The 23,336-nt window shown below is 50.3% G+C and overlaps 1 protein-coding gene across 3 annotated transcripts in view; it reads left to right on the top strand.

The window, feature by feature from the left end:
- The first annotated feature begins 2,444 nt into the window (after positions 1-2,444).
- The window catches only part of ZDHHC14 (zinc finger DHHC-type palmitoyltransferase 14), a 217,807-nt gene continuing 196,915 nt past the window's right edge, over positions 2,445-23,336 (top strand). Inside the window, exon 1 of one of the 3 annotated variants that reach the window (XM_053913481.2) lies at positions 2,445-3,493. In XM_053913481.2, the coding sequence (XP_053769456.1) occupies positions 3,252-3,493 (242 nt within the window). In that variant the 5' untranslated portion in view covers positions 2,445-3,251. The remainder of the gene's footprint in view (positions 3,494-23,336) is intronic. The other 2 variants (XM_024552102.4, XM_045188937.3) reach the window with 2 other exon arrangements.

Raw genomic sequence — 23,336 nt, forward strand, 5'->3', positions numbered from 1 at the left:
TGTATCCACAATCCCCTCCCCTGAGTGTGCGGGCGACCTGTGAGCAGTGGCTTTCTCACCAACAGAATATGGCACGTTTGATGTCACCTCTGTGTGATGATTTTGTGTCATGTATTTTTATCTTGCTACCAGAGTCATTCTGGGGACTGCCCTTGCTGGCTTGTTGAAGTAAGTGGCCATGCTGGGAAAGCCCAGGTGACAATGAACTCCAGGTGTTCTCTAGGAGCAGAGGGCAGTGTCCAGCTGACAGCCAGCAACGCAGCCAGGGTCATCAATCTGTAGTTGCAAGGAGCTGAGTTCTGCCAGTGACGGGGGGGGGGGGGGGTGGTGGAAACGGATTCTTTCCCAGTTGAGCTCCCAAGGAGAATGCAGCCTGTCCCAGACCTTGCTGGCAGGTGTGAGACCCTGAGCTGGCAGCCTCAGGTGCCTGGACACCTGACCCATAGAAACTGAGTCGTAATAAATCTGTGTTGTTTTAAGCTGCTAAATTCATGACAATAGGTAACTAATGAATTTCAACAGTTCGCCAATGTTGTTTCATCTATACCATCGTGTTTTGGAGGGGGCTGGGTGGGCTGGAGTATTTTAAAGTACATGCAGAGGACTTTTAAAAAGCATAACCACGATGCTAGAAAAATTAGGTCTTAATCGAGAACAAAAAGAAGTCTTTTTTTAAGGCCATCAAGTCAGTGGATCTAGTATATTGAGTGGACACCCCGAGAAAAGTGCTTGTAATGAAACGTGCAAGAATAACACCCTGCTGGTGCCATGAGCGAGAGGACCGGAAAGCACACGGGCTTGCACTCGCAGTGTCTGAGGCCTGCTAGCTGTTTTCTCAAAAAAAAACCAGTACAGCCGAAAAGTACTCAATTGTCCCCATACTAGCTCATTCATCATGCAGTATCTAAAACCACTGGGACTTAATTCTGTGTGAGGCCCTACAGTCAGATGGACGCTTGTAAATTCCATTTCAAAATTCAGAACTCCTTACAACTTCGTGTCGTTCTCTAATTGCCAACCCCACTGTTCCTCCCCGCCCCCCACCCCACTACAGGAAGCTCTCCCCAACTGGCCCCAGTTTTTTGTTTTGATTAAACCAGTCTCTTCTCTCTTTGACACAGCGCTTTGCAGGGGAAATTCTCAGCGTTCTGGATTCAATCCCATCTCTTCCACAGGAGCGCTTTGTGATCGCTGGCAAGTAGTCGGCCGCCCTCGAAGCTGGATGGATACCACAGTGCCTGTCGCCGGGTTGTAGTGCAGATTAGATAAAGAACATGCGTCATGTGTAAAGTGCCAGCCCGGAGGAGGCTGAACCCTTCTCCACAGTCCCCTTTGTTAGTTCCCACCTCCCACTCCCGAGCACCAGAAAAGCCCAGCACCGTGCCTCGCCCACCCTCGTCGCGGGGGATGCAGGGATCTGTAGTTTTTTGGTTCCCAAGTCGTGCTTCCTCTCGCAGCCGGACGGCGAGAGGAAGAACTACACATCCCAATGGGCCGTGATAGGAAAGTGGGGCTCGGAAAACCGAGCGTCTGCGCTGGCTGCCTGCGCTTTCCGCTTCCCACGGGCTGTGCCGACCAGCGGAGGGCTCAGACCCTTCGGCAAAGCCAGGGAGGGCGGGAGCGCAGGAGCCGATCGGCCAGAACTGTGGGGCGGTGCGGGGCGAGAACGCAGGGGCGATCTCTCTGCGGCCGTTGGGGCTCGAGGGGGAAGGAAAGAAATAAAGCGAGCAAATTGTGAGCGCCCGTGTCGGGGAAGTGAGAAAGGGCCCGGGAGGCAGCAACCCACGCAAAAGAAGCGGCCGGGTTTGTCCTTCCGCGGGAGGCAGAGGCCGGGGCCGGAAGCGACCCGGACCGCTTCGCTGGCCCCGTGGGAATCTTGGAAACCCGGCCCGAGACCCCAGTTCGCAGACCCCATCCCCGAGTCCGGCCTGTCTTGTGCAGCCCCTCTCCATTCCTGGGCAGCAGTAATGCCCCCACAACTCGACCACGCACCCCGCTGGGGGGAGGAAGGGGAAGGGCCGGGGCAGGCCGAGGAGGGTCACCTCTCCATGCGGGGTCTTCAGGTCCCCGGAGTTGCGAGAATGGGTGTGCGTGTCTCTGTGTGTGTGCGTGTGAGTGTGTCCGAGGCGGCCGCAGCTGCGGGGAATAAGCCGGGGGGAGAAGTAGGGAGCGCATGCTGCGGCGGGGCCGAGCCGTCCTCCGGCCATGCTAGAAGGAGCCCAGCACCTTCGCCCGGGCCGAGCGGGGGCGGCTCGGAGGGAAGTGGGGCCCGGCCCCGCGGAGCCCGTGCGCCGCTTCGCGGAGAGGAGGAGGAGCGGGGGGAGGAGCCAGGAGGGCGCCGCCTGGGCCACCGCCCACCGGGCCGGCAGGAGGCGGACCCGCTCCGAGCGCTGCGCGCGCGCGGGGCTGCTCCTTGCAAACAAGTGTCTGTGGCGCTCTCCCCGCGGCCCTGGGACGCGCTCCGCCGCCCCCAGGCGGCCCTCCTCGCGCCGGGCCCGGCTCTTATGGAGCAGGAGGGAGCGAGGGAGCCCCTAGCCGCGCAGCCCGCGAGCCACCGCTGCGACCCTCGGCTCAGGCGGCCCTGACAGCCCCGAGCGGGGGCCGCGGACTCGGCTGCCAGGCGCGCCGGCGCGGGGTCGCCTCGCGAGCAGCTCCAGGGCTGTCGCCGAGCCCGCTCCTGACAGAATAACGTGCTTGGTGTCCCCACCCCTGGGAGGGGTTGCTGGTGCCGCGAGCGGCCTCCCAGTTTCCATCTCTTTCTCCTGGGGAGGATCCACCGCCGGGAGGAAGGATTAGAATAAACCCTGCCGAGGCGTAGAAGTGGCTCCCGAGCCTGCCGGCGCCGCGGCCGCCTCGTGTCCCCTCGGGGCGCAGCGCACGGGGGTCGGCGGGCCGGAGCCGAGGCACCGCGGGCGAGCCGAGGGCGGCGGGTTCGAGCGCTCGGCGAGCCCGGAGTCGGCCAGGCAGCCCCTCGCGCCCCGCGGGACCCCGGAGCCCCGGCACGCGGGCTGGAAGCGACTGAGAACCGCCGCGAGCTGCGGGCGAGCACCGTCCCTCCAGGAAGGGGATCGGGCTATGACAGCTGGGATCCCCGAGGGCTTAACCTGAGTCTCCTCCGCAAAGTTGTCGCCGAGCTCGGATCCCGCGTCGGGGCCGCGGCGCCGCGGCTCGGGGGGCGGTCGTGGCTCGGCGGGGCCCGCGCGGCCGGGGGGCTTCTGGGGGTGTGCGCCCCGCGCCGGCTGCCCTCGTGGATGCCTCCCGGCGGCGGTGGGCCCATGAAAGACTGCGAGTACAGTCAGATCAGCACCCACAGCTCCTCCCCCATGGAGTCGCCCCACAAGAAGAAAATCGCGGCCCGGAGGAAATGGGAGGTTTTCCCGGGAAGGAACAAGTTCTTCTGCAACGGGAGGATCATGATGGCCCGGCAGACTGGCGTCTTCTACCTGACTCTCATCCTCATCCTGGTCACGAGCGGACTCTTCTTCGCCTTCGAGTAAGTAGCGGCGAAGGCTCCCCACGCCGGACTCTCCTCGCCTTCCCCTGCTTCCGCTCGTTACTTTCGTTTCTAGGAGCCTTATCTGCTGAATACTGTTATATAATACAAGCCCTTTCTCCCTCTTCTTCTTTTGAAGGTCCCTGAGATCATGCCTTTCTGGGTCGGGCTCTGGGAGCAGCGGAGAGGGGAGTGGGGCACTTGTAAGGTGTTCCAGCCTTGTTGCTTCCAGGGGCTGGGTGGCACCTCCCAGGTGACTGATTCTTGGCGCTGTCTCTCTTGAGTTTGGAGACTAGCAAAGCAGCCCAGATGTAGCCTGCGCGAAGGGGGATGAGGCCGAGTCTCAAGGCAGGGATGGAAAGAATTGACTCCCTTTCTTGCTCACAAGCTGTAAGGCATGTTGTCAAGCTCCGCTGACTTACTCTTCTGCATACCATCACCGAATGATGAAGAGTCTTGGTTATTTTAGGTTGCAAAGCCTAGGCCACTGGATGTGGCCTGGAAGGATAATTTCTTTTTTATTCTCCTCAGATGTTCACTCTTGAACAACAATTTCTGGTTTACTACAGTGTTTCTAAACTGTTCACTTTTTTAAAAAGTTTCAGCAACAACAAAAAAATGTTCTGAACAGACACTTTTGCCTCCCCTCGCATCAGTGGGGACCGCGAAAGGAGATTTGAGACCTGTTCAGGAGAAGTGCGGCCCTGCCTGGCGACTTTCTCCTTCCAGGGACAGGACTAGGGGACTTGAGTGCTTTTATCTGGGAAAAAAGTGCATGTGCGTCTTCGCTGTTGTCAGGAAAATCAAATCGGCCCGTAGCAACTATCCTCCTGCCAACTAATGAAAGATCGTATTTATTAATGGTATTAGATGTATTTATTAATGGTATTAGATGTATTTATTAATGGTATTAGATAAAGCAGTTTAACCACATTCCAGAATCAATTTCAATTGCTCTTATTGGGTCCCACATTTGCAATTCAGCTTCTTATGTAATTCCTGGTATCTTGTGCTCAATGAAAGTTGTAGCTCCTTCCCTCCAGAATTAGAAAAGCATCATATTTCTGGGAGTTCTTTGTGCTTCCCGTGTCCTGGTTGTTGTGGGGCCTGATCCCCTGAGGTCTGCTTCTGTTGGGTAGGATGAATTAAAACCTTTTGTGTTTCTTTACTGTTGTTTCTGATAAGTATTAATATCAAACTCCAGGCTCTGATTTTGTGCCTGGAGTTTGCTATTCCAAATGTTGTTTCAGTGGGAAATAAATGATCTCTTGACAGTGTAACAATGTAATACTTTTTACTTAAGGCCCTCTGACTCACTGTGGGGAAACATACTGTTTGTGAACGGGGTGCTACCATGAACAATTTCAGGTGTGCTACAATGAACAATTTCAATAGGACTGAGTTAGAACAGGTGAGGCAGGAGCGCCTTCTGAGCTACTCCCCTCCCCCAGGCCTTCTCACACAGAAGCCCTCCATTGCTGACGAGGTAACATTTCCAGGTCTCTCCTAGCAGTTTAACTTCTGTGCACAATTGAGACTAGTTGGCAGAGTCTGTCAGGGAAACTGGGGACAGGAAGGGAAGGTTGTGACAAGGCTTTAGGAATGGCAGGAGAAATGCTGTTCCTTCTGCTGCTGTCCCCATCGGAAGCCACCCCTGGGGAACCGAGGAAGGGGCCAGATGTGCCCGGTGAGTTTGCATTCTGAGACGTGAATTCGGGCGCTGGAATGACGATGCCTGTGGTTGCACAGAAATGCCATCCTTCTGATGCTGGCTTCATTATAGGTGGTCCTCTAGAGGCAGAGCGGTCACTATTAGGTTCCTAACATTAAAAAAGTTTTGAAGGGCTCTATATTGGCATTTTTGCTTTTTTTTTTTTTTTTAGCACTTTTAAGAGTGGAGAAAATGGGTTAATTTTGTGATTGTGTTGCAGAGCGTCAGCCCCAAGTGTCTTGCAGGTAGAATGATGCATATTTCATTTTGTGTATGTACCAAAATCCCCAGTGTATGGTTAGCTTCCCCCACCAGTTATTACTTACCATCTTGCTTTATCTTCATTCAAACATGGCTTTTGACCGAACCATCATAAATGGGTTTTTTCCTCCTTGGTTCTGTGGGCATTTCGTCCGAGAGTTCCCCGAAGGCCTCACCAGCAGGTCGTCGTGGATCTTCTTCTGCGTCAGCATTGTGGTAACTGACGGCTATAGGAATAAACACGTGCCCTGGGGTTTTTTAGCTACTGTGGGTAGCTTCATTTTTATGTCAGCTTTGTGTGTCTGTGTGTTTGGTCTCCACGAGGGTTGATCATTTAGGCAATTTGACATTTCAAGAAGGTAGGCTCATCCTAGCACGAGGCCTTGGTTGAGAAAAATCATAGGGGGGGTTAGATTATAGAATATGATGGCTTGGCAAAGAATATTTGTCACTGCATTGCTTCTAAGTCCTTTATCATTGCTAATTATAGATGGAAAATAAATAAGTTTGGCTAAATTAATTTGATAGAGACTCAGAGAACCAATTAGTTACATGTGTAGGTAGGTAATGAAATATAAATAGGCTAAAAGATAAAATAGATCAAAAGAAGATGCTTGTTCTGTCTGCTCGCTCCCTGCCTTCCTCTATCCTTCCTTTAGTGTTTTATTGAGCACATACTATATGGTTGCCTGTTCTGATTTATTTCATGCCTAGATAACTTGAATATTAGTAGCATTTGTTTTCACCCATTTGACTCCATGCTTCCCCATTCAGTTACACAAAGGCAGATTCAGAATTTAAAAAGAGGACATGTAACTTCTGAAATCAGTTTTAGACCTCCTCATCCTGCGACTCTTGCTCCTACCCCACCTCTCTCACACCCAACTTCAAACAGATGGACAGGGAAGTCTGTCTGAGGGAAATGGACTTACTGGAATGCAGCAACAGGCGTTGCTACTACCTTCAAACCTAGGAGAAAGGCAGGGCAGAAATGATTATTTCCACACTGAAGATGAAGTGATGGGGGCTCGGAGAGGTTGAATAGCCACCTAAGATAATGGAGTCGTTAGCGGCAGGGCTTCTGACGGCAGAGCCAGTGCTGTGGACACCCCACGGTCCTCTTCTCCTCCAACGTAGAATGGTGGGCGCAGGCGTGGAGTTTGGAGGTACAGATCCCAAGATTCTTACCAGAGGTACGACCCTGGGCAAATTATTTCACTTTTTAAAGCCCCTGTTTCCCAATCTATTAAATGAGATCAATAATATCTACCTTGAAATGCTGTGAAGATTAAATGAAAAAGTGTACTTAGTACGGTGTCTGATGCATAACAGCAAGTGCTCAAGGAACGGAGCCTGTGATCAGAGGAAACTTTAGAAATAGCCTCTCAAGGACTCTGGCCACCCTTCTCTGAGAGCCTTTGAGGGAGGGGGATGTGGGCTCATAAGCAAGTATGATGGTGGGAGCTTCCAGGGCTGAGAAAATGCAGAACTGTAGCCTGCAGTTAAAAGGAAGACCTTGGTGTGAGTCTGAGGAATGGCTTCACTCTTGCCCCTTCTGAGCGGCATCCTGCAGGGATGTCTGGGGACTGTCCTCACCCAGGCCCCTAGAAGGAGCACTGAGGGAGCCTACAAGAAGGGAGGACTGGATTTCATTTCCATTTTTGGAGGTAGCATCTCGGAACTGTGAAGACAGTAAAGAATGCTCCTGGAAGCAACCTGATGCAACACTCTACTCTCTTCCAAGTAGGGCAGGCAGATGTCTTTTGGCATCTTTTATTCAACATATGGAGGACAGATGCAAAGTGACAGTGTCTCTCAGCTGTATTTAAGAGGGAAGGGAGGACGCTAGTTGCTGTGTTATGGAGCCAGCCCACCGCTCTTTGACCCACTGCGCTGTCCTCGGTCTCCCATCCCCAGAACGGCAATGGGAAGAGATCAGTGAACATTATCAATTTCTTTCTCTCTTCTCTCTCTCCCTCTCTCTGTCTGTCTCTCTCTCTCTCTCTCTCTCTCTCACACACACACACACACACACACACACACAGCCTGCTCTTGTTTCAAGTTGAAAACTTGAAAATAAAGTCTGTGGTCCTGAAATATTGACATTTCATAGTCTCTTGATCACAGGGGTTGAGGGAAGGAGGCGGACTGGGAGGGGAGAGCAGGTTCCCGTCTTCAGGAGCATCCTGTGCTCCTGATCTTGCACTTGACCGCTTCCCAGTTCTGTGTTGTCACCGTGGACAGGTTGGCAGTTACTAGACCTGAAACACTTGAGAATGTGGGAACAGTCTTAAGTTTCTCAGCACTAGAAATTTATTGGTGATTTCTTTTAAAAAGCCATGTGCTTTTTCTCTCTCTTGATCCTTCCCTCCCTCCCTCCCTCCCTCCCTCTCTCTCCTCCACCTCCTCCTTTTTCTTTCTTTGGCTAATCCCCTCCGAAACACAGTAAGTCCCCACTTAACATCCTCATTGATAGGTTCTGTGAAACCAGTTTTACCATAGGCTAACTCATATAATCAATAAGTCCCAACAGCATTTCATCAACATAATAATGAATGACATTGAATGAAGTTGGCATATTTGAAGGACATGCTGTAATTGATGAATAATTGGTAGTCAGTGGAACTGGGATTGTGTTTGCCTCGAAGATGGAAAAGGGGTTTCATTTCCAACAATTCCTCTCGTACAGATCGGAAATCCTTTATTATCCAGCAGAAGGTACTGCCCTTATAACATGTCGGGATCCCATCTTTCCTCAGCTCTCCCATTCAGAGCTGTGTCAAGTTCTCCATCATCTCAGAGAACATGTAGAAAGTGTCTTCTTTGGGCCAAGTGCTAGCCATGCTGTGCATCGTGGAGTATCACGAGGTTGGTGGTGAGTGATGGTAATGACATCAGGACGACCGAACGGTCCCCATTAGCATGGCAGACGATGTCAAGGACATTTCATGACCCACCATGGCCCCACAGGAATTTTAGTTTGCTTCAAAACCTTAATAATGATCTCTTGACGTGTGTGCCCTAACCCACTCACTGGGTGCGCGAGCAACACGTGTAAGCCCTGTGAGGACAAGGGCCCCGTTTGTTTTATTTGCTACTCTATCCTGGTAAATAGCAGGCTCTCAGCAAGCATTTGTTGTTTAGTGAAATGATGCCAATACTGAAACAATGAGAAGTAAATTCTTGGTGTTTGAACATTAATAAAATTTATAAATAATGTCTTATAGAACATATTTGTCTTAGAAACTTTGGCCATTTGATATAATTCTTCTTAACTCAGAGTCAAATCTTAGCAAGAAAATATAAATTAAGGGCTTTAAGGAAGAACATTTATTCTTTTGTAGCTAAGGTTATTAGGAAAGGGAAAACAGTGGTCAGTCGCTATTTACAATGAGTTACATTCAGGAATTTGGCTCAGGTAAGGGTTGGGGACCCTCTTAATGCGTTCATTTAGTTCTTTTCTAAATATGGCCACTTTTACTTCTGATGAGCAGTTAGCTGGTATTTTTAGCGTTTCCCTCTGTATTTAACGGGTCGGTTTTGTCCCAGCTGGTTTTCTCTTCATCGTTTGTTTTCAACAGCAGAACAAGGACGTGCTGAGGTGTGGTTTTCTTGATACTATTCCTGCTTGGAGTTTGCTGAGGCTTCTTGGATCTGTGGATTAGTATCTTCCATCGAGTTTAGAAATATTTTTAGCCATTGTTTCTTCTGTCCCCTTTTCTCTCCTCTCCTGAAACTCCATTTATTTATATATGACACTATTTCAAGTAGTCCCATACATCTTGGATACTATATTCCATTTTTTTCTTTATCTTTCTTTTTGTATTTCAGTTTGAATAATTCCTATGAGTATGTCTTCAGGCTTCCTGGTCCTTTTCTCTGTTGTGCCCTGTCTATGTTGAGCCATTCTTGATACTATTATTTTTTTATTTTGAATATTTCTATATTTTACAAATAGCATTTTAAAATATAGTTTTAAAATAATGTCCATTCTTCTGCTGAAATTCCCCACCTTTTTCTGTCCATATTTTCCACTGGATAATTTAACATATTTTTTGTAATTATTTTAAAACCCTTGCCTAATGATTTCAGCATCTACATTAACTCTGGGCCTGCTTCTTTTGACTGTGGGTTACATTTTCTCCTCTTCTTGTGCACCTCATCATTTTTGATAGCGTGACAGATACTGTGTGCTGAAGAATTCTAGAGGCTGGCATCCCTAAGCCTCACCTTAACCCTCACCCTCACTAGGATAAAAGGGCATGCCCTTTTACCAGGCCCCTGGTGAGTGGGCTGAGTCATCTCATCATTGAGGCAGGTGTGGGCTTTGCCACAGCTTACTTAGATTCAGCGTGTTGCTGACTTAAGGTGTTCTGAGGGGCAGTATCGTGACAGGGTGGGGAGGGCTTGACACCTTGCAGGTTCTGTTCCCTGAAAGGTTTTATTTATTTATCTTTACAGATGGGAAGGGAAGGGGAAAGAGGGAGAGAAACATCAGTGTGTGGTTGCCCCTTGAGTGCTCCCTACTGGGGACCTGGCTGGCAACCAAGGCATGTGCCCTGCCTGGGAATCGAACTGGCAACCCTTTGGTTTGCAGGCCGGCGCTCAATCTGCTGAGCCACAGCAGCCAGGGCCTGTGATACACTTTAAAAACAGTGCTTTTGGAGCTAACATGGCTTGTTCACACTGTTAGCGTGTAGTGATTGCACTTGTAACTTTCAACTGGTGATTTTTAAAAAACTTAATATTGTGTTTGTTTCTCAGATTGTTGGTGCATATGTATATGTAATTAGTTTTTGTTCGTATAGTATTTGATTTGTGTCAATTTGCTTGATTTATTCTTCATATTGTTTTTCATCTTTCTTTCTTTGGCTTCTCACTGATTCTTGGGGTTTACTGTCATTTTATAGGGTAGAATATGCAAGGCTCCCTTTTCACGGGCTTTAATTTCTTCTTAAGTGTATCCTGGCGGTAACTATGACATTCAGACTCAACACTGAAGTAGAGTTTAGCAAGGGGTTCAATTCTATTATGCTTTTATAGAAGGATAAAATATTTATCAAAAAGTTGAATCATGACTCTCAGCTAATCATTGAAGCTGTATACAATTGAGAGCAAGGTTTAAAGAAATATGTATCTTCTTGATGAGCGAAAGACTTTATCACACATTTCATCTTCATAATTTAATTTGGTGCTGGTTTTCTGTTGATTTTAAAGGAAGGCTTTAACGTTTCCTCCCTCACTTCCATTGCTTTGCGTTGGGAAGCTCTTCTCTGATCTCCTAGGTGAGATCTAGCCCCTCAGAGCGCTTGTAATGCAGGTTCTGGTACCAGTCTCTTCTCAGGCAGCTGGCTTTAGCTGACAGTCCTGATCGAAGGGATTTCCAACTGAAGCAGGGCTCTCAGCCCTTCCAGTCTCTTCTGTCTCCTGATGCTGTACACGACAGAGAGAACCTCTTCCTCTGCCATCGTTAGGCCCAGATTGCAGAGGAAGATGACAACTCTGTGTGTGTGTGTGTGTGTGTGTGTGTGTGTGTGTCCCTTTCTCTCAACTCCAAGCTTCCCGTCTGTTCAGGGAAGTTGTACTGTCCTTAATTCAGGCCTGTTTTAGCCTCTGCCTCCTGGGCCCTTCATAGCTAAGAGCTAACACAGCCTTAGAATCCACATCCCTGTCCCTCTCTGGAGATTTTTGAAGTAGCCTTGCTTTTAACACTGTGGAGAATGTTTTCACATTTAAGCACATTTGGACTGCGCATATCATTGAACCAAAACAGGAATACAATAGTTTCCATACACCTTTAAGCTGGGTTTTAAAGATTGCTGACCTCGAAGTCCACGGGAGCTGGCCCTGCAAGAGCCATCAGGATGTGCCTGGTGAACAAGGGGCAGATAAGGGAGGGCGGAGCCAACAGGCCTCTGGGGCTTGGTGTGGTTGGCCTTGAGATACTCTTATCAGTGGAGGAATGGTGGTCTAAGGCACTTGGGAAGGAGTTTCAGCTCCCTAAGTCTACTACTGTCCTTTGGTGGTTTCCAGGAGCTTCTCACAAATGCAGAGAAAGAGACGATTTCAACACAAACTCTGGAGTGTGTTAGAAGCATTTGTTCTGCTTGCGGAGAGGAGCAGCAGTTGTTGCCTCTCCCGGTCCAGGTAGTAGAAGTAAAATGGGTCTGTGCACACGGTGTGTTCCTGGCTCCTTCCTTGACAAAGTTTGGGGTCTTTTTCTTCATCCCCCACCCCCTTACTTTCAGAGGGGTGAGAGACTGTGACTACTTTCTCTTCATTTGAAACTTTTTCTTCCTTTAGCTTCTAGCACATTCCCCTTCTGCTGCCCTTTTAGTGCTTTCCTTTTCTCTTGTATTATATCTGTTCTTTCCTCCTTGCCCTTCATTAACTTTGTTCTTCCCCTTCTGCCTTTCTTAACTTTCTCAGGCAAGTTTGAACCATCCCTCTTGCCTTTGGCCACGTGCCTTCTCTCCACCTGCCCCCCGCCCCTTCTCTCTCTCTCCTGCTTCAAGCACCTGCCCTCTGGTCTTGCATTGCTTCTTGCCCATGGAGGTCTCTACCCGGGTATCTCCCGATGCCCAGAAAGCAGGTCATTCACAACCAGATGCATTGCTTGTGGCTACACCCCTCTCAGTAAGGAGAACACTCTCCTAGTCCCCAGAATTCTGCCTGGAAACAGTCTCCCTTTCCCCCTTTCCCACCTATTTTCAGTCATCACACGCTGGAATCCTTTCCTTGGTGTCTCATAGGCTGTATTCTCTTCTTTCTGTCCATACTTAATGTGGTTTTCAAACGTATTCACAAAAGTTTTAACCTTCTTCTCAATTGAAAAAAATATGGAATGTAATTCTTCTCCCCTTGACTATGGGCCAGACTAGGTTAGAATTGTGATAATGGATACCCCCACCCCCACCCTGCCTCTGTCTCTTGGGACATGAACCTTTGGAGCCCTGAGCTATGTGACACAGAGACTTTGTAGGCAGACTCCAGGCCACACAGAGGTAGAGGTGCCCACGGGCAGACCTGTCGGTGGGTGAGCCTTCACAGGGTCATGTGGTTCCCATGAGCTACCCCAGTCGAAGCTGAACAGGGCAGACATAAGCTCTCTCCACCCAGCTTTGCCCATGTTGCAGGTTTGTGAGCAAAGTGGTATTGTTTTACGTCACTGCATTTTGGGGGGATGGTGGGGGGTGGTTATTAGACGGCCATAGTAACTGGAAAACTTACTACCAGAAATCCTCAAGTGAAGTGTTGAGACTGGGCTGGAGTGTGCAACAGTTAGTGTGTGACTAAGAACGCTGAAGTTCTAGTGCGGAAGTTGGAGAATTTCTCCAAAGTATGGTAGAGTCGAGGCTCGCGCTTCTCACTCACCACCTCCATTCCAGTGCGCCCAGGGCAGGAGAGGAAGGGCTGCCGCTGGACACAGCATCCCCCACTGTGCCAACCCCCGATCTCCTTGAGAGTTGTCCTTTGTCATTTGTGTCCCAGGACAGAAGTTGGAGTCCCAGTGACTCAGGCCCTCGTCACCCCACACCTGGACCACAGTCCCAGCTTCCTTCCTTGAGTTCCTAACTATGCAGTCTTTGTTACATGTACAGGGATAGACTCACACACCCACTGTGTGAGAAAGAAAACCCACGTGGAACGGTTCAAATCAGCACTCTAGACCTTTCTGTTCTCACACTTTATTGAGAGTGATGCCTGAGAACCTCCTTCTCTAGGATCTCTGGATCTAGATCGGTCCTGTCGATTTTCTCTCTGGTTAGAAAGAACACAGCCCTGGCAGGGATGCCTCCCCCATACTGTTGTGTGTGAGGGTGTTCACTCTTCCCCAGGATACTGATATGGCCAAGGGGCCTGGCACACCTGCCGCCATGCTCTTGCCCCACATGTGGTGGCCTCGTGTCTGCAGAGCCCAGCTGCCCCAGCAGTGGGCAGCCGGACTGCCATCGATGCCCTGGGATCTGATCTTTCCAGTGGGCCCCAGATTTATATAATCAACACAGTTTATCATCTTGCATGCTACTATTTTGGGGTCTTTTAATGTCATGAATTTCCCACACCCGCATTCTTGATGGCAGATAAGGGCATTTTTGAACATATAAGCCAAAGTCAAGTGAAATTCTGCAGCTATATTTAGTCTATTTGTCTTTCTAACCAGAGAGAATTTTTTACTCAGATTATCTCACATTTATTAACTTGATAGAAGTTTTCCTGCTTCTTTTTCAAATCGTAACCCCTGCAAATTAAATTCCAGAATGGTCCTAACACCCTTCAAATGGTGATTGCCACTCCATTTAGGGGAAATACCGAGTTTGCGTTTTTGTTCCTGTTTCATCAGCTCTCCGCATGTTTTGCACAGATACTTCAAAAGGTAAGATTTGTCTTTTTAAAAGTAAATAGATACTGACAGTTAGAGAGGGCCACTTACCATCCTAAACTGAGTATTTAGTCAGGGTCAGTGCTGTTCTTCTTGCCCAGAGTTGACCCGAGTTGGTGTTTTCCAGAATGAGATCCAGCTTTCCTGAGTGGGAGCCCCGATCACACAGGAAGGGGAAGACACGGCATGGACGTACACGTCTTTCCTCTGGACTAATTTTCTGTGATCACCAAATTACCACACACATAGTTAGTGGCTTCACAATACCATGAGTTGATCACCCACGAGTTCCGCAGGTTAGAAGCCCTACATGGGTCTCCCTGGGCTGAGCTCCGGGCGTCGGCAGCGCTGTGGTCTTTCCCATTGGTTCTAGGGCAGAGTCCACTCCGTTGTCTTTTCCAGCTGCTGGAGCTGACCGGTGCCCCCTCCCTCTGTCCTCAAAGCCAGCAATGCCCCAGTCTCTGTGCCTTTCTTCTGGAGTCACAGCTCCCTCTGACCATAGCCAGGAAGAGCTCTCTCTCCTTGAAGAACCCAGGTGATTAGACTGGCCCACCCAAAGGACCCAGGGCAGTCTCCCCATCTCAAGGTTTTTATTTCATCACGAAGTCCCTTTTGCAATGTAAGGTATCACAGGCCCAAGTTCCAGGGATTAGGGTGTGGACGTCTTTGGGTGGCCATTGTTCTGTCTGCCACAGCCCGTCCTTGCAGTTCTCTCTAAGAAACTGGACTTGGCTTGCTGGAGACTTGTATATGTTCCCAAGAAGGGCTTGTTCATCAGACATCACAGAACGGGTGCAGGAAATGGACCCTTAGCTCTCTGCGAATTCCGAGGAATTCCCAATGAGAGGAGGCGGAGTATCTGAGATAGACTGGCCCGGTGCACCTCATGGGTAGGGTCCCCAGGGACGCTGTCCCTGAGAGGGGCTCTGGGATCAACCCCTGTCAGGGCAAAGGGGGCAGCCATGGGCGGATGTCGTTGCAGCCAAGGCTCCTGCTGACAGGCTGGGCGAGGCAGCAGCAGGCCCTTCTCCCCTGCACGGCTGGCCATTGCTGTGAGCACCCTGGGAAGGGGGCAGGACCTTGGACGAGGAAACTGCAAGCAGTTTCCCGAGAGGGACTTTGCCGACACTAGCAGATACCAACATTCCAGCAGCTGGGGGAAGGAATGCTTCCGCCCTGAAATAATAGAAGGTGTGGCGAGGGCAGGAGCGGGTTGTCTGTCTGGCAATAACAGTGTCCATTACAGGTAACAACAGTTCAGTGTGTCAGACGGGTCAGTTGCCCAGTGGGATGGCCCGGGTGCTGGTGGGGACACATCAGCTAACAGCAAGGGGAGGAAGGGAACCCAGCCTGGCAGGCCACAGGTGGGATCAGAGCAGCCCGGTCACTTCATTTGAGAGAGTTTGGAGATAAGGGGCTGTGTCATGGAGGGCAGGCTCTCTGCCCCAGATGGAGGGTCTACAAGAAGCCCTGGGTGAGGCTCCAGTGCAGGGGTGTGGGACTAGCACTGGGCACAGACTCAGGGTAGGGCTGTGGCCGGCTGGCGGAGGACAGGCCATAAAGGTTGGGCTGTCACTGCTCCATCCCCTCTGGGTCTGCCTTGTAGAGCCTAGGGGCCAGCCTGCATTTGTGGGGGGGGAGGGAAGACGAGGCTGGAATCCAGGCTGAGCCTGACATGTAACTAAATTTTCTTCTTAGTGAGTGATAAACCTGCCTTCCTAAAGAAATGTTTAAAGATGTCATTGTTTCCCTCCCCTCTCTCCATCTAAGGCAGAATCACAGGGAGTAATTAGAGAGGCCCTGGAGGGGGCCTTAAAGGAGGACTCTCTCTTCTGAGTTGGGAAGACCGCGGGGATGTTTTACAGCAGCACCTCAGGTTGAATGAAATCGAGCTATTTTCTTCTTCATGAGTTTTTCACTCTCCTTTTGCTTTTGCTACTATTTCTTGGTCTCTTCACTCTAGAAGTATTGATTGAGTGATCATTGCTTGCCGAGCTCCAGGGGCTGTGGGTTGGAGATTATCTGTGTGCTGTGTAAACTGAGGTGCTGTGGTCTGTGGTCAGGGCCAAGGTTCGTGTCTCCTGAGTCTCTGTGAGCGCCGTCCCGTGAGATGACAAATACAGGGGTTTGCGTCATCTGTTACGCGCAGTTACAGGTCTGTGCCCTTTCTTCAATCTCTTCTTGTAATTCATGTCTTTCCTTCTAAAGCTTCTTATTTCAAAAAGTAAAAAGCAGTTGTTGTTATGGTCACTTACATGAAGAAAACAGACCCCACCTCCCCAGAGGGTGAATGGGCTGGTGAGGAAGAAAGAAAGATCTGGAAGCAGCATCTCTCCTGTGCTCACACATCCCCCTTCTGGAGTGGGCCTTCTCTGTGGGTGGGAGCCAGCCCAGACAGTGGCACCCCCGCAGGCACGTTCCCTTGCGGGTCACAACATTTTGAGGCCACGCCTACTCTTCCCCACTCTCCATGAACCCCTTTCTCGTGACCAGGTGGGCTGGATGACCCCCATCCTGGGGCCACTCTCCATGGCTGCTGTTGACGCAGGTCCGGGTGTGCCCCCAACGAAGACTGGTCAGATTGCTCTGAATAGGGACTGGGAGGATGACGTTCAGTGCAGGAGAGCTTTGCTCAGAGTCAGCTCTGCGCCTCCATCGTCTCCATCGACTGCCTCCAAAGGCTGGATTAAAGCCTTTCAAAAGCCGCGAGCACCGAGAAGTGCGTGTGGCCAGCCCCCCCCCCCCCCCCCCCCCAACAAATGTAACTGATATTCCAAACTAACTTGAAAATCACAAAACTTACATTTTTCCAGTTGCAAAATTCTGAACAAGCTCATTAAAGCTGCATTTTCTCATTTTTCACACCCTGCCCTGCCGGTGTCCTGAAGCGCTGTGTGGTTGCCCTGTGAGGGCCTTCGTGGGGGTCTTGCTCTAGACAGAGCTGCTGGGACAGAGCCCAAGTGCCAGCCACGGCCCTCAGCCCCTGTTTGTGCCTCCCTGTGCTAGAGTGCTGTCCTCGTTTTCAGTTCCGCCGTCACCTCTGTGCTGCGCACCCTGGGAGGTGGCAGGGGGATGGTGACTGGGTAGCTCCCGGTGCACCTGACACCCCGAACAGCGTCTTTGTCAAACTTCAGGGAGTGAGCCACACCGAGCAGTCATCCCCGAGACCCAGAACACACCCATGTGCGTGCACGCACACTCACACCAGCAGTGAGAAGTTCCCGAAGCAGCAGTTATCCGCCATGTGTCCTGAGCTCTGTTTCATTCAATTCTGTTGTTTTCCTCTAGACCAGTTCACTTTAAAAATGCTTCTGGCCCACAGAATTGATTTCATGACCCACAGGCTGCACACTGACAAACGCTGGGCCACAGCCTAGCACCCTGGACACTGCTACCCGGTCCCTGGAGCACCAGGTCCCCACTTCACTCCTCGAGTGCGGGGTCCTCAGCCAAACTCCTCCTACTTCCAACCCTGCACCTCTGAGGCGCACACATGACTGGCTTTCCGGTCCTGCTCAGACATGCGTGTTCCATGAAGCCTTCCTGACCCAAAGTTGGTGGCCCAGCCACGTTCCCACAGCACTTCCTCCTGTGTCTCTGGTTCTTGCCCTGCGTGCCTTGGCTCACTGTGCCCGCCTTCCTCACCTGCGGGCTGGGAGCTCACTGAGCCCACGGCCTGCCCTCCTGCTCTTGGGCTGCAGGCCTCTGGTACAAGTGTGCGGCACATAGTAGGCACTACGTCAGTGCTTCTGGAACTGCATTAAAACAGCTGATGCCCTGGAGTGGAGGGCCAACCAAAGCCTGCCTTCCACGCCCTCACATCCAGGGTCAGGCTCCCGTGCACGCAGTGTTTGCGTGAGCCTCGTTACCTATGTGTCAGATTGCAAAGCCTTTCACAAGAGGCCTGGAAGTGACCGTCACCAGTAACCCAGTGTTTGGACGTAGAGATCAAGGACAGATAGAGACATGGGGGTTGGAAAAAAATGGATGTCTAAATACTTTCTTTAGAAGCAAAAAAATTATATTAACATAGGTGCTTTTCAAATAATGCTTTTTTCATGATTAGTGTTAACTCCAGTCAGTCTCCCTGGGAACTGCATTCTGGAATTTTACCAGCTGTACGTGGGGATCCGTTCCTTTCACTTGTGGCCACATAGCGGTAGAACTGGGGGAGATTCCCCGTCTCACAGATGAGCAAACTGAAGGCCCGGGAGGCCAGCTGACTTTGGCAAGGCCACTCTGCCACACGACAGCCGTGGGAGGGAGAGAAGGTGCATCTCCAATGGCCAGTGGGAAATTCTTCTGATCGTTTCTCATTTGAGGCTTCTTTTCCTCCTTGGGGAAAGTGATGCGTGGGTCGTTCTTTCATCTCTCACGTGAAGATGTTGATTTTTTTGTCAGGCTGGTGGTGCATATACAGAATTGCTTTCCGACCTGGTCTTATTGCTTATACAATAACAATTATGACCTTCCTTCATAAAAATTATGCTCTTCTTCACCGGAGGTCACAGAGTCAGCTTATTTTGGAGCACGTATTTTCATTAAAGGTCTTCGCACATATGAGGAAGTGCCAGTAAATTCCTAATGGGCACTCTTGGATGAGTAAGGCATTTTCACAAAATTTCTTTGTTTTTGTCCCTTTCAGCAAATATCACTTGGATGTGTCACAAGCCATACAAAAGTAAATCTTGTTGGTGATGAACTAAAGTGTACATTTTGTGAAATTTGTGATCCCGTAGTTAGGGTAGAAGGGAATAGTCACTGGTGTTTGCTTTGTTTAGTTTTTCCTTCCACTTTTGGTCCTCACCCAGCCTGAGCTCCTAGGAGAGGGCCAACGGTGGGTCTGCCCCTTCCCTGCACACAGACCCACGACAGGGGGACCCAGAACTTGCACCCCCGTTGCTCCCTTCCTTAAGGACGATAAAGGGTGTGGGGCTGGCCTGAGAACTCTGCCCTCCTGTCTCCTTACTTCTGTGCTAAATGCACTCCCCGTTTCCAACAACCAGCACAGGAATTAACTTTGGGGTTGCCCACTCACCAGCAAAGAAAGCTCATTTCTTTCGAGCTGATTAGTGAAGCTGAAGAGCTCATTAGCTTAGCTTAGTTTAGCAAGTATGATCTCATTAGCTAATGTGACACTCCAGCATACACAGTGCCGGGGAGGGTGAAAGGCGGCCAAGCAGGCCGCAGGCCCGCACCGAGTGCCGATTTCCCTGATCTCCCTGATCTCCCCGATCTCCCCGATCTCCCTGATCTCCCTGTGCAGGGCGCCTGCTGAGCCAGCACCAGCACCAGCACCAGCACCAGCACCAGCGGCGCCGGCACAGACTGCCCAGCATGTGCTGCAAGTGTGAGGACATTTCCTGTGTGGCCTGCCTAAGTGCCAGGAAGGGCTTTCGTGCGTTATCTTACTTAATCCTCACACCACCTCTGAAGTAGGTGCTGTCGTCCAACCATCACGAAAGAGGAGACAGATGAAGTCGTCCGTCATGAGAGCCTGCTGTCCATAGAAACAGTGTTTTCTGAAAGCGGCAAATGGGTGTTTTGCTCTAAAGCAGCCTCTGTCTGTCCCCGGCACTAATTAGTAGTGTTTTGCTTTATTAATATTCCCAGTGCTAACAGAAGCCTTCGTGGATCTTTGTGAGCTGCTGTACTGGGAGTTTCTCTCCATTGCTGTCAGAAGTGCTGCTGCCTGAGCCTCATTTTTCTCTAAAAAATGGGACAATGTCAGCTTCCGACAGCTTCCTGGCGGCCGTTTGAGGAGAGGCCGTGCCTGCAGCGAGCAGCACTGTGCGTGGCTCGTACACGCTGAACAGAAGTTGGATCCCTTTCTTGGGTTAGATAACTTGGTTTTAAATAAGCACTTTATTTTCACATATTTTCGGTGCACAGAAAAACTGTGAAAATCAGTAACTTCTTAGTCTGCTTGTCCATATTTCCCCTCTTCCTCATGTACCCTCTTGCCGTTGATGGATTTCCTCACCAGAAGTTGAGAGTTAATGAATCAATTCCTTCTGCACCACCATCAGCTCTGTTCCCCAAGGGAACAGAGGCAGTGGGTAAAACCCAGTACCCCAAGTCCGTCGACACACAATACTTACACGCAAACTTCAGGAGTGGGGGAGCTCAGCCTTGGGGTGCCACGAGCAATGGAGCCGATTCACCCGTATTTTACTTATTTGTTTTCCTGGCTCATTAAAAAAATACATTGTAAGTAGTTCAGGAACATAGCATCTTAGGGTTTGAATCCAGAAACACGGAACAAGGAGAGAAACCCTTCTGGGAGCATTTTACACCTCCCAGATCCAGTGCAAAACCTTCCCGAGCAGGCTCAAAAATGTCGTGTCCCAGTATCCTTTCCTCTTTTGGTGTGTGGAAATGTGGTCAGTAAACCTGTCCAAGCCTGTATTAATGATGATGGGGAGGACGGCGTGGAAAGTATGCAGTGGCTTTCACAGGAACCACAGTACCTATTTGCATAAGGAACTGAATTGCGGGCCGTGATTTACCCAAACATAAATGATTCTTTATTGTAACAGCCTGGGAATGCTTCCCCTTTACCAGTGTGGTTCAGTGCTTGGCTGTAATGACTGACCTTAAAAATAAAGCGCTGTCCAAGCAAAGACGTTTCATCATGATTTCCTAATGACTGGGTGGTAAGGAGAGGGATTTGCTCTGTGCTACATGCAGATTTAGTCTCAGATGGGGTATCAATTGAGAATTCTGGGTAATTGTTACTCAGCTCCATTCCCACTCTGCCAAGCCCAATGTTTTCCTCATTGTTGCTACTTCTAATCGGGATAATACCACCCCTGAATTCATTTGTTGAGTTAAACCTTGTCCTTTTGAGGAACACGCTTTTAAATAGTAGCTCCCAACAGGAGGGGTCATGCATTACGTTTGAGTCATCCCAGCGCCGGAGTGTGCATTAACTCTTCACTTTCCCCCCAGGCCTGAGCTCTGAGCAGGAAGCTGCTCTGGGGGGCTGGACCCCAGAGAGAAGGGCGCCGGGAGGTGCGCAGGAAGGAGAAAGAACATTGCAAGGGTTCTTAAGTCCAAGGGACCCGTGTGTCTGCTTGGCCATTCCTGGCCCTGTGGTGGGTCCGCAGGCCTATGACTTTAGAAAGATTTTGCTCCAGGAGTTGTTGGAATTTGCTGCTGCGGTAGGAATGTCTGTTTAGGCCGGGGCTCCCCTGGCAGAGTCCCGGTCGCTGCCTCACTGACTGACTTACACGGCACCTCTGTGTCGATCTGAGGAAGTCATTCTCTCTTCGAGCTGGTTTACTTCCAGCTGTGTGAAAATTATTATTCTATAAATATTTTTATTAAAATAAGACATTCCTCTCTGCCAGAAAAGTATCAAGATAAAGATATAATTCCACGAAGTCTATAATGTAGCCAGTGCCCTTTAACTGCAGTGCCTTTGTTCGGTGTGCACACTGTGCTCCTGCACTGGCAGCCCTGCTTCGTGCTGCTCGCGTCTGCCCCTCCATTGCTTCAGCAGTGCTGAGTACCCCCCGACCCCCGAGCTGACTGCATGACATGCACAAGGGCCGCGCCCATGGCAGCAGACGGAGTCCTGCCGTCGGACTCCCGGGTAGGAGGCACAGACGCACGCACTGGCTTTTCGTGTGAGCAGCGCCATTGGCAGGCAACCTTGCGTTAGAAGTGCCTCGGACTTCTGATAGTATTTCCATAAACGTAACAGGCACCCCTTCTAAGCCAGGAATTTTCATATGTATCACCAGTTCATGCAGTAAATGGCCCTACAGTGTTCTTGTGGCTCAGAGAGGGCGGACGACCAGCCTGCATGCACCCAGCTGGTAGGAACTAGAATGTGGACCCTGAGGTGACCTGCTTTTCCCTGTAGGTGTTGGATGTGGGGCCTGACCCCTCCTGGGGGGCCGGGCACACGTGTCCCTGGATAGACCGTTGTGGAGCACTGGCTGTCAGTCCAGCACCCGGGTAGCCTGGGGAGCAGAGGCCTCCTCTGCCTGCACGGAGCTGCTGCTCCACCGGGGAGGCTACCCAAGTCAGTGAACGAACGCATGGATTGGCCTCAGCGTTTTCATTTCTTCTTTCCTGTCTATCACCGTCACTGTCACCGTCATCCCATGAAAGGATTTGTCTGGTTTCCTGTGTCCTTGAAGGCCATGCCGGCAGTTCCCAGGGGAGAAGGTCAGTCTTCCCTGTCCTGATGGCTGTTCCAGGAGGTGCGGCAATGCCTGCTGAAGGCCGGGCTCGCATGTCACTACTTCCCAAGCTGCCCTGGAGGCTTCTGAGACCTGGGAGCCTGCCTGGACCTGGTGGCACCTGTTCTTCTTTTCTGTTTTGGGATCCTTGATGTCTCGAAGGTCAGCCAAACTGCAGCCTTCCCTTTGTGATCACTTCCAGCAAAGGGGGACCCAAGTGAAGATGAAGTCTGCAATGTCATTTGGGGCTCTTTGGGCCTAGGGGACTCTTCACTAGCAAACTGGCTGGGTTTGTGGCCGTGCATTTTGTTTGAACAAATGGTTTCTGCATGAAGAAGTCAGAGCTAATGTCTGAGGGCTTGCAGACTATTGAGCCAGATGTAATTTTGGAAAAAAAAAAAAAAAAAACTCGTACAAACTAATTATTAGGCACCTTAGAAAGAACAGGCTAGGAAGTAAAAGCCAGTTGAACTTGGTGAGGAAGTAGTCACCTTGGGGTGAGTGGCTCCAGTTCCCCCAGTTCCCTCGGAGCCCACAGGGTGTGGCAGGCGAAGGAAGTGGCGGATGCAGGGTTACCTGCCTCGAGCAAGAGACTGAATTCTGTCTTTAGCACTGTAGACACCCACTCACCAGGAGGAAGTGGTCCAGGCCAGTGGTCCAACAAAACACCACGGTTGATAGGATTCCTAGGAAGCTTTTTACATCTTTGGGGTCCCACCTTAGACCTGCTGAATCAGAGTCCTGGGGCTTGGGTGGGGGTGGTGGGCATGGGGATGAAACAGGGGGATTCTATCTGCCAAACTCTATCGATGAGTAAGAAAAGCCAGTCTCACGAGGTTATGTACTGCGCGACACCGCTCATCTGACATGGTCAAAGTGACCACATTGTAGAGATGGAGAAGGGACAAGTGGCCGTCAGGGGTCAGGATGGGGAGGGATGCTGTGACTGTTAAGGGCAGCTGGAGGAGTTCCTTTGTGTTGCTGGGATAGTTCTGTGTCTTGATTAATCTATATAAGTGATAAAAAGGCCATAAAATTATACCAAAGACATGAAATAAGTGAGTGTGAGTGAAAAATGATGCAATCAGCCCCGTTTATAGACCAGCTCATTGCCCTGTGTCAGCTGACTTCCTTTAGTTATGTAAGCTGCCACTCTTGGGGCAGGCTGGCTGGTGGGGACTTGCTTACATAGAAAATAAGATCTGCGAAAGGTCAAGGTTAAGGAAAATAACTAAAAGAAGGAAGAGAGAAGTGAAAAGGTTGAGTACTCTGTACTATTTTTACTATTGATTGTGT

The sequence above is a fragment of the Desmodus rotundus genome, chromosome 11 (genome assembly GCF_022682495.2).
Source record: "Desmodus rotundus isolate HL8 chromosome 11, HLdesRot8A.1, whole genome shotgun sequence".
Lineage (NCBI taxonomy): Eukaryota > Metazoa > Chordata > Mammalia > Chiroptera > Phyllostomidae > Desmodus > Desmodus rotundus.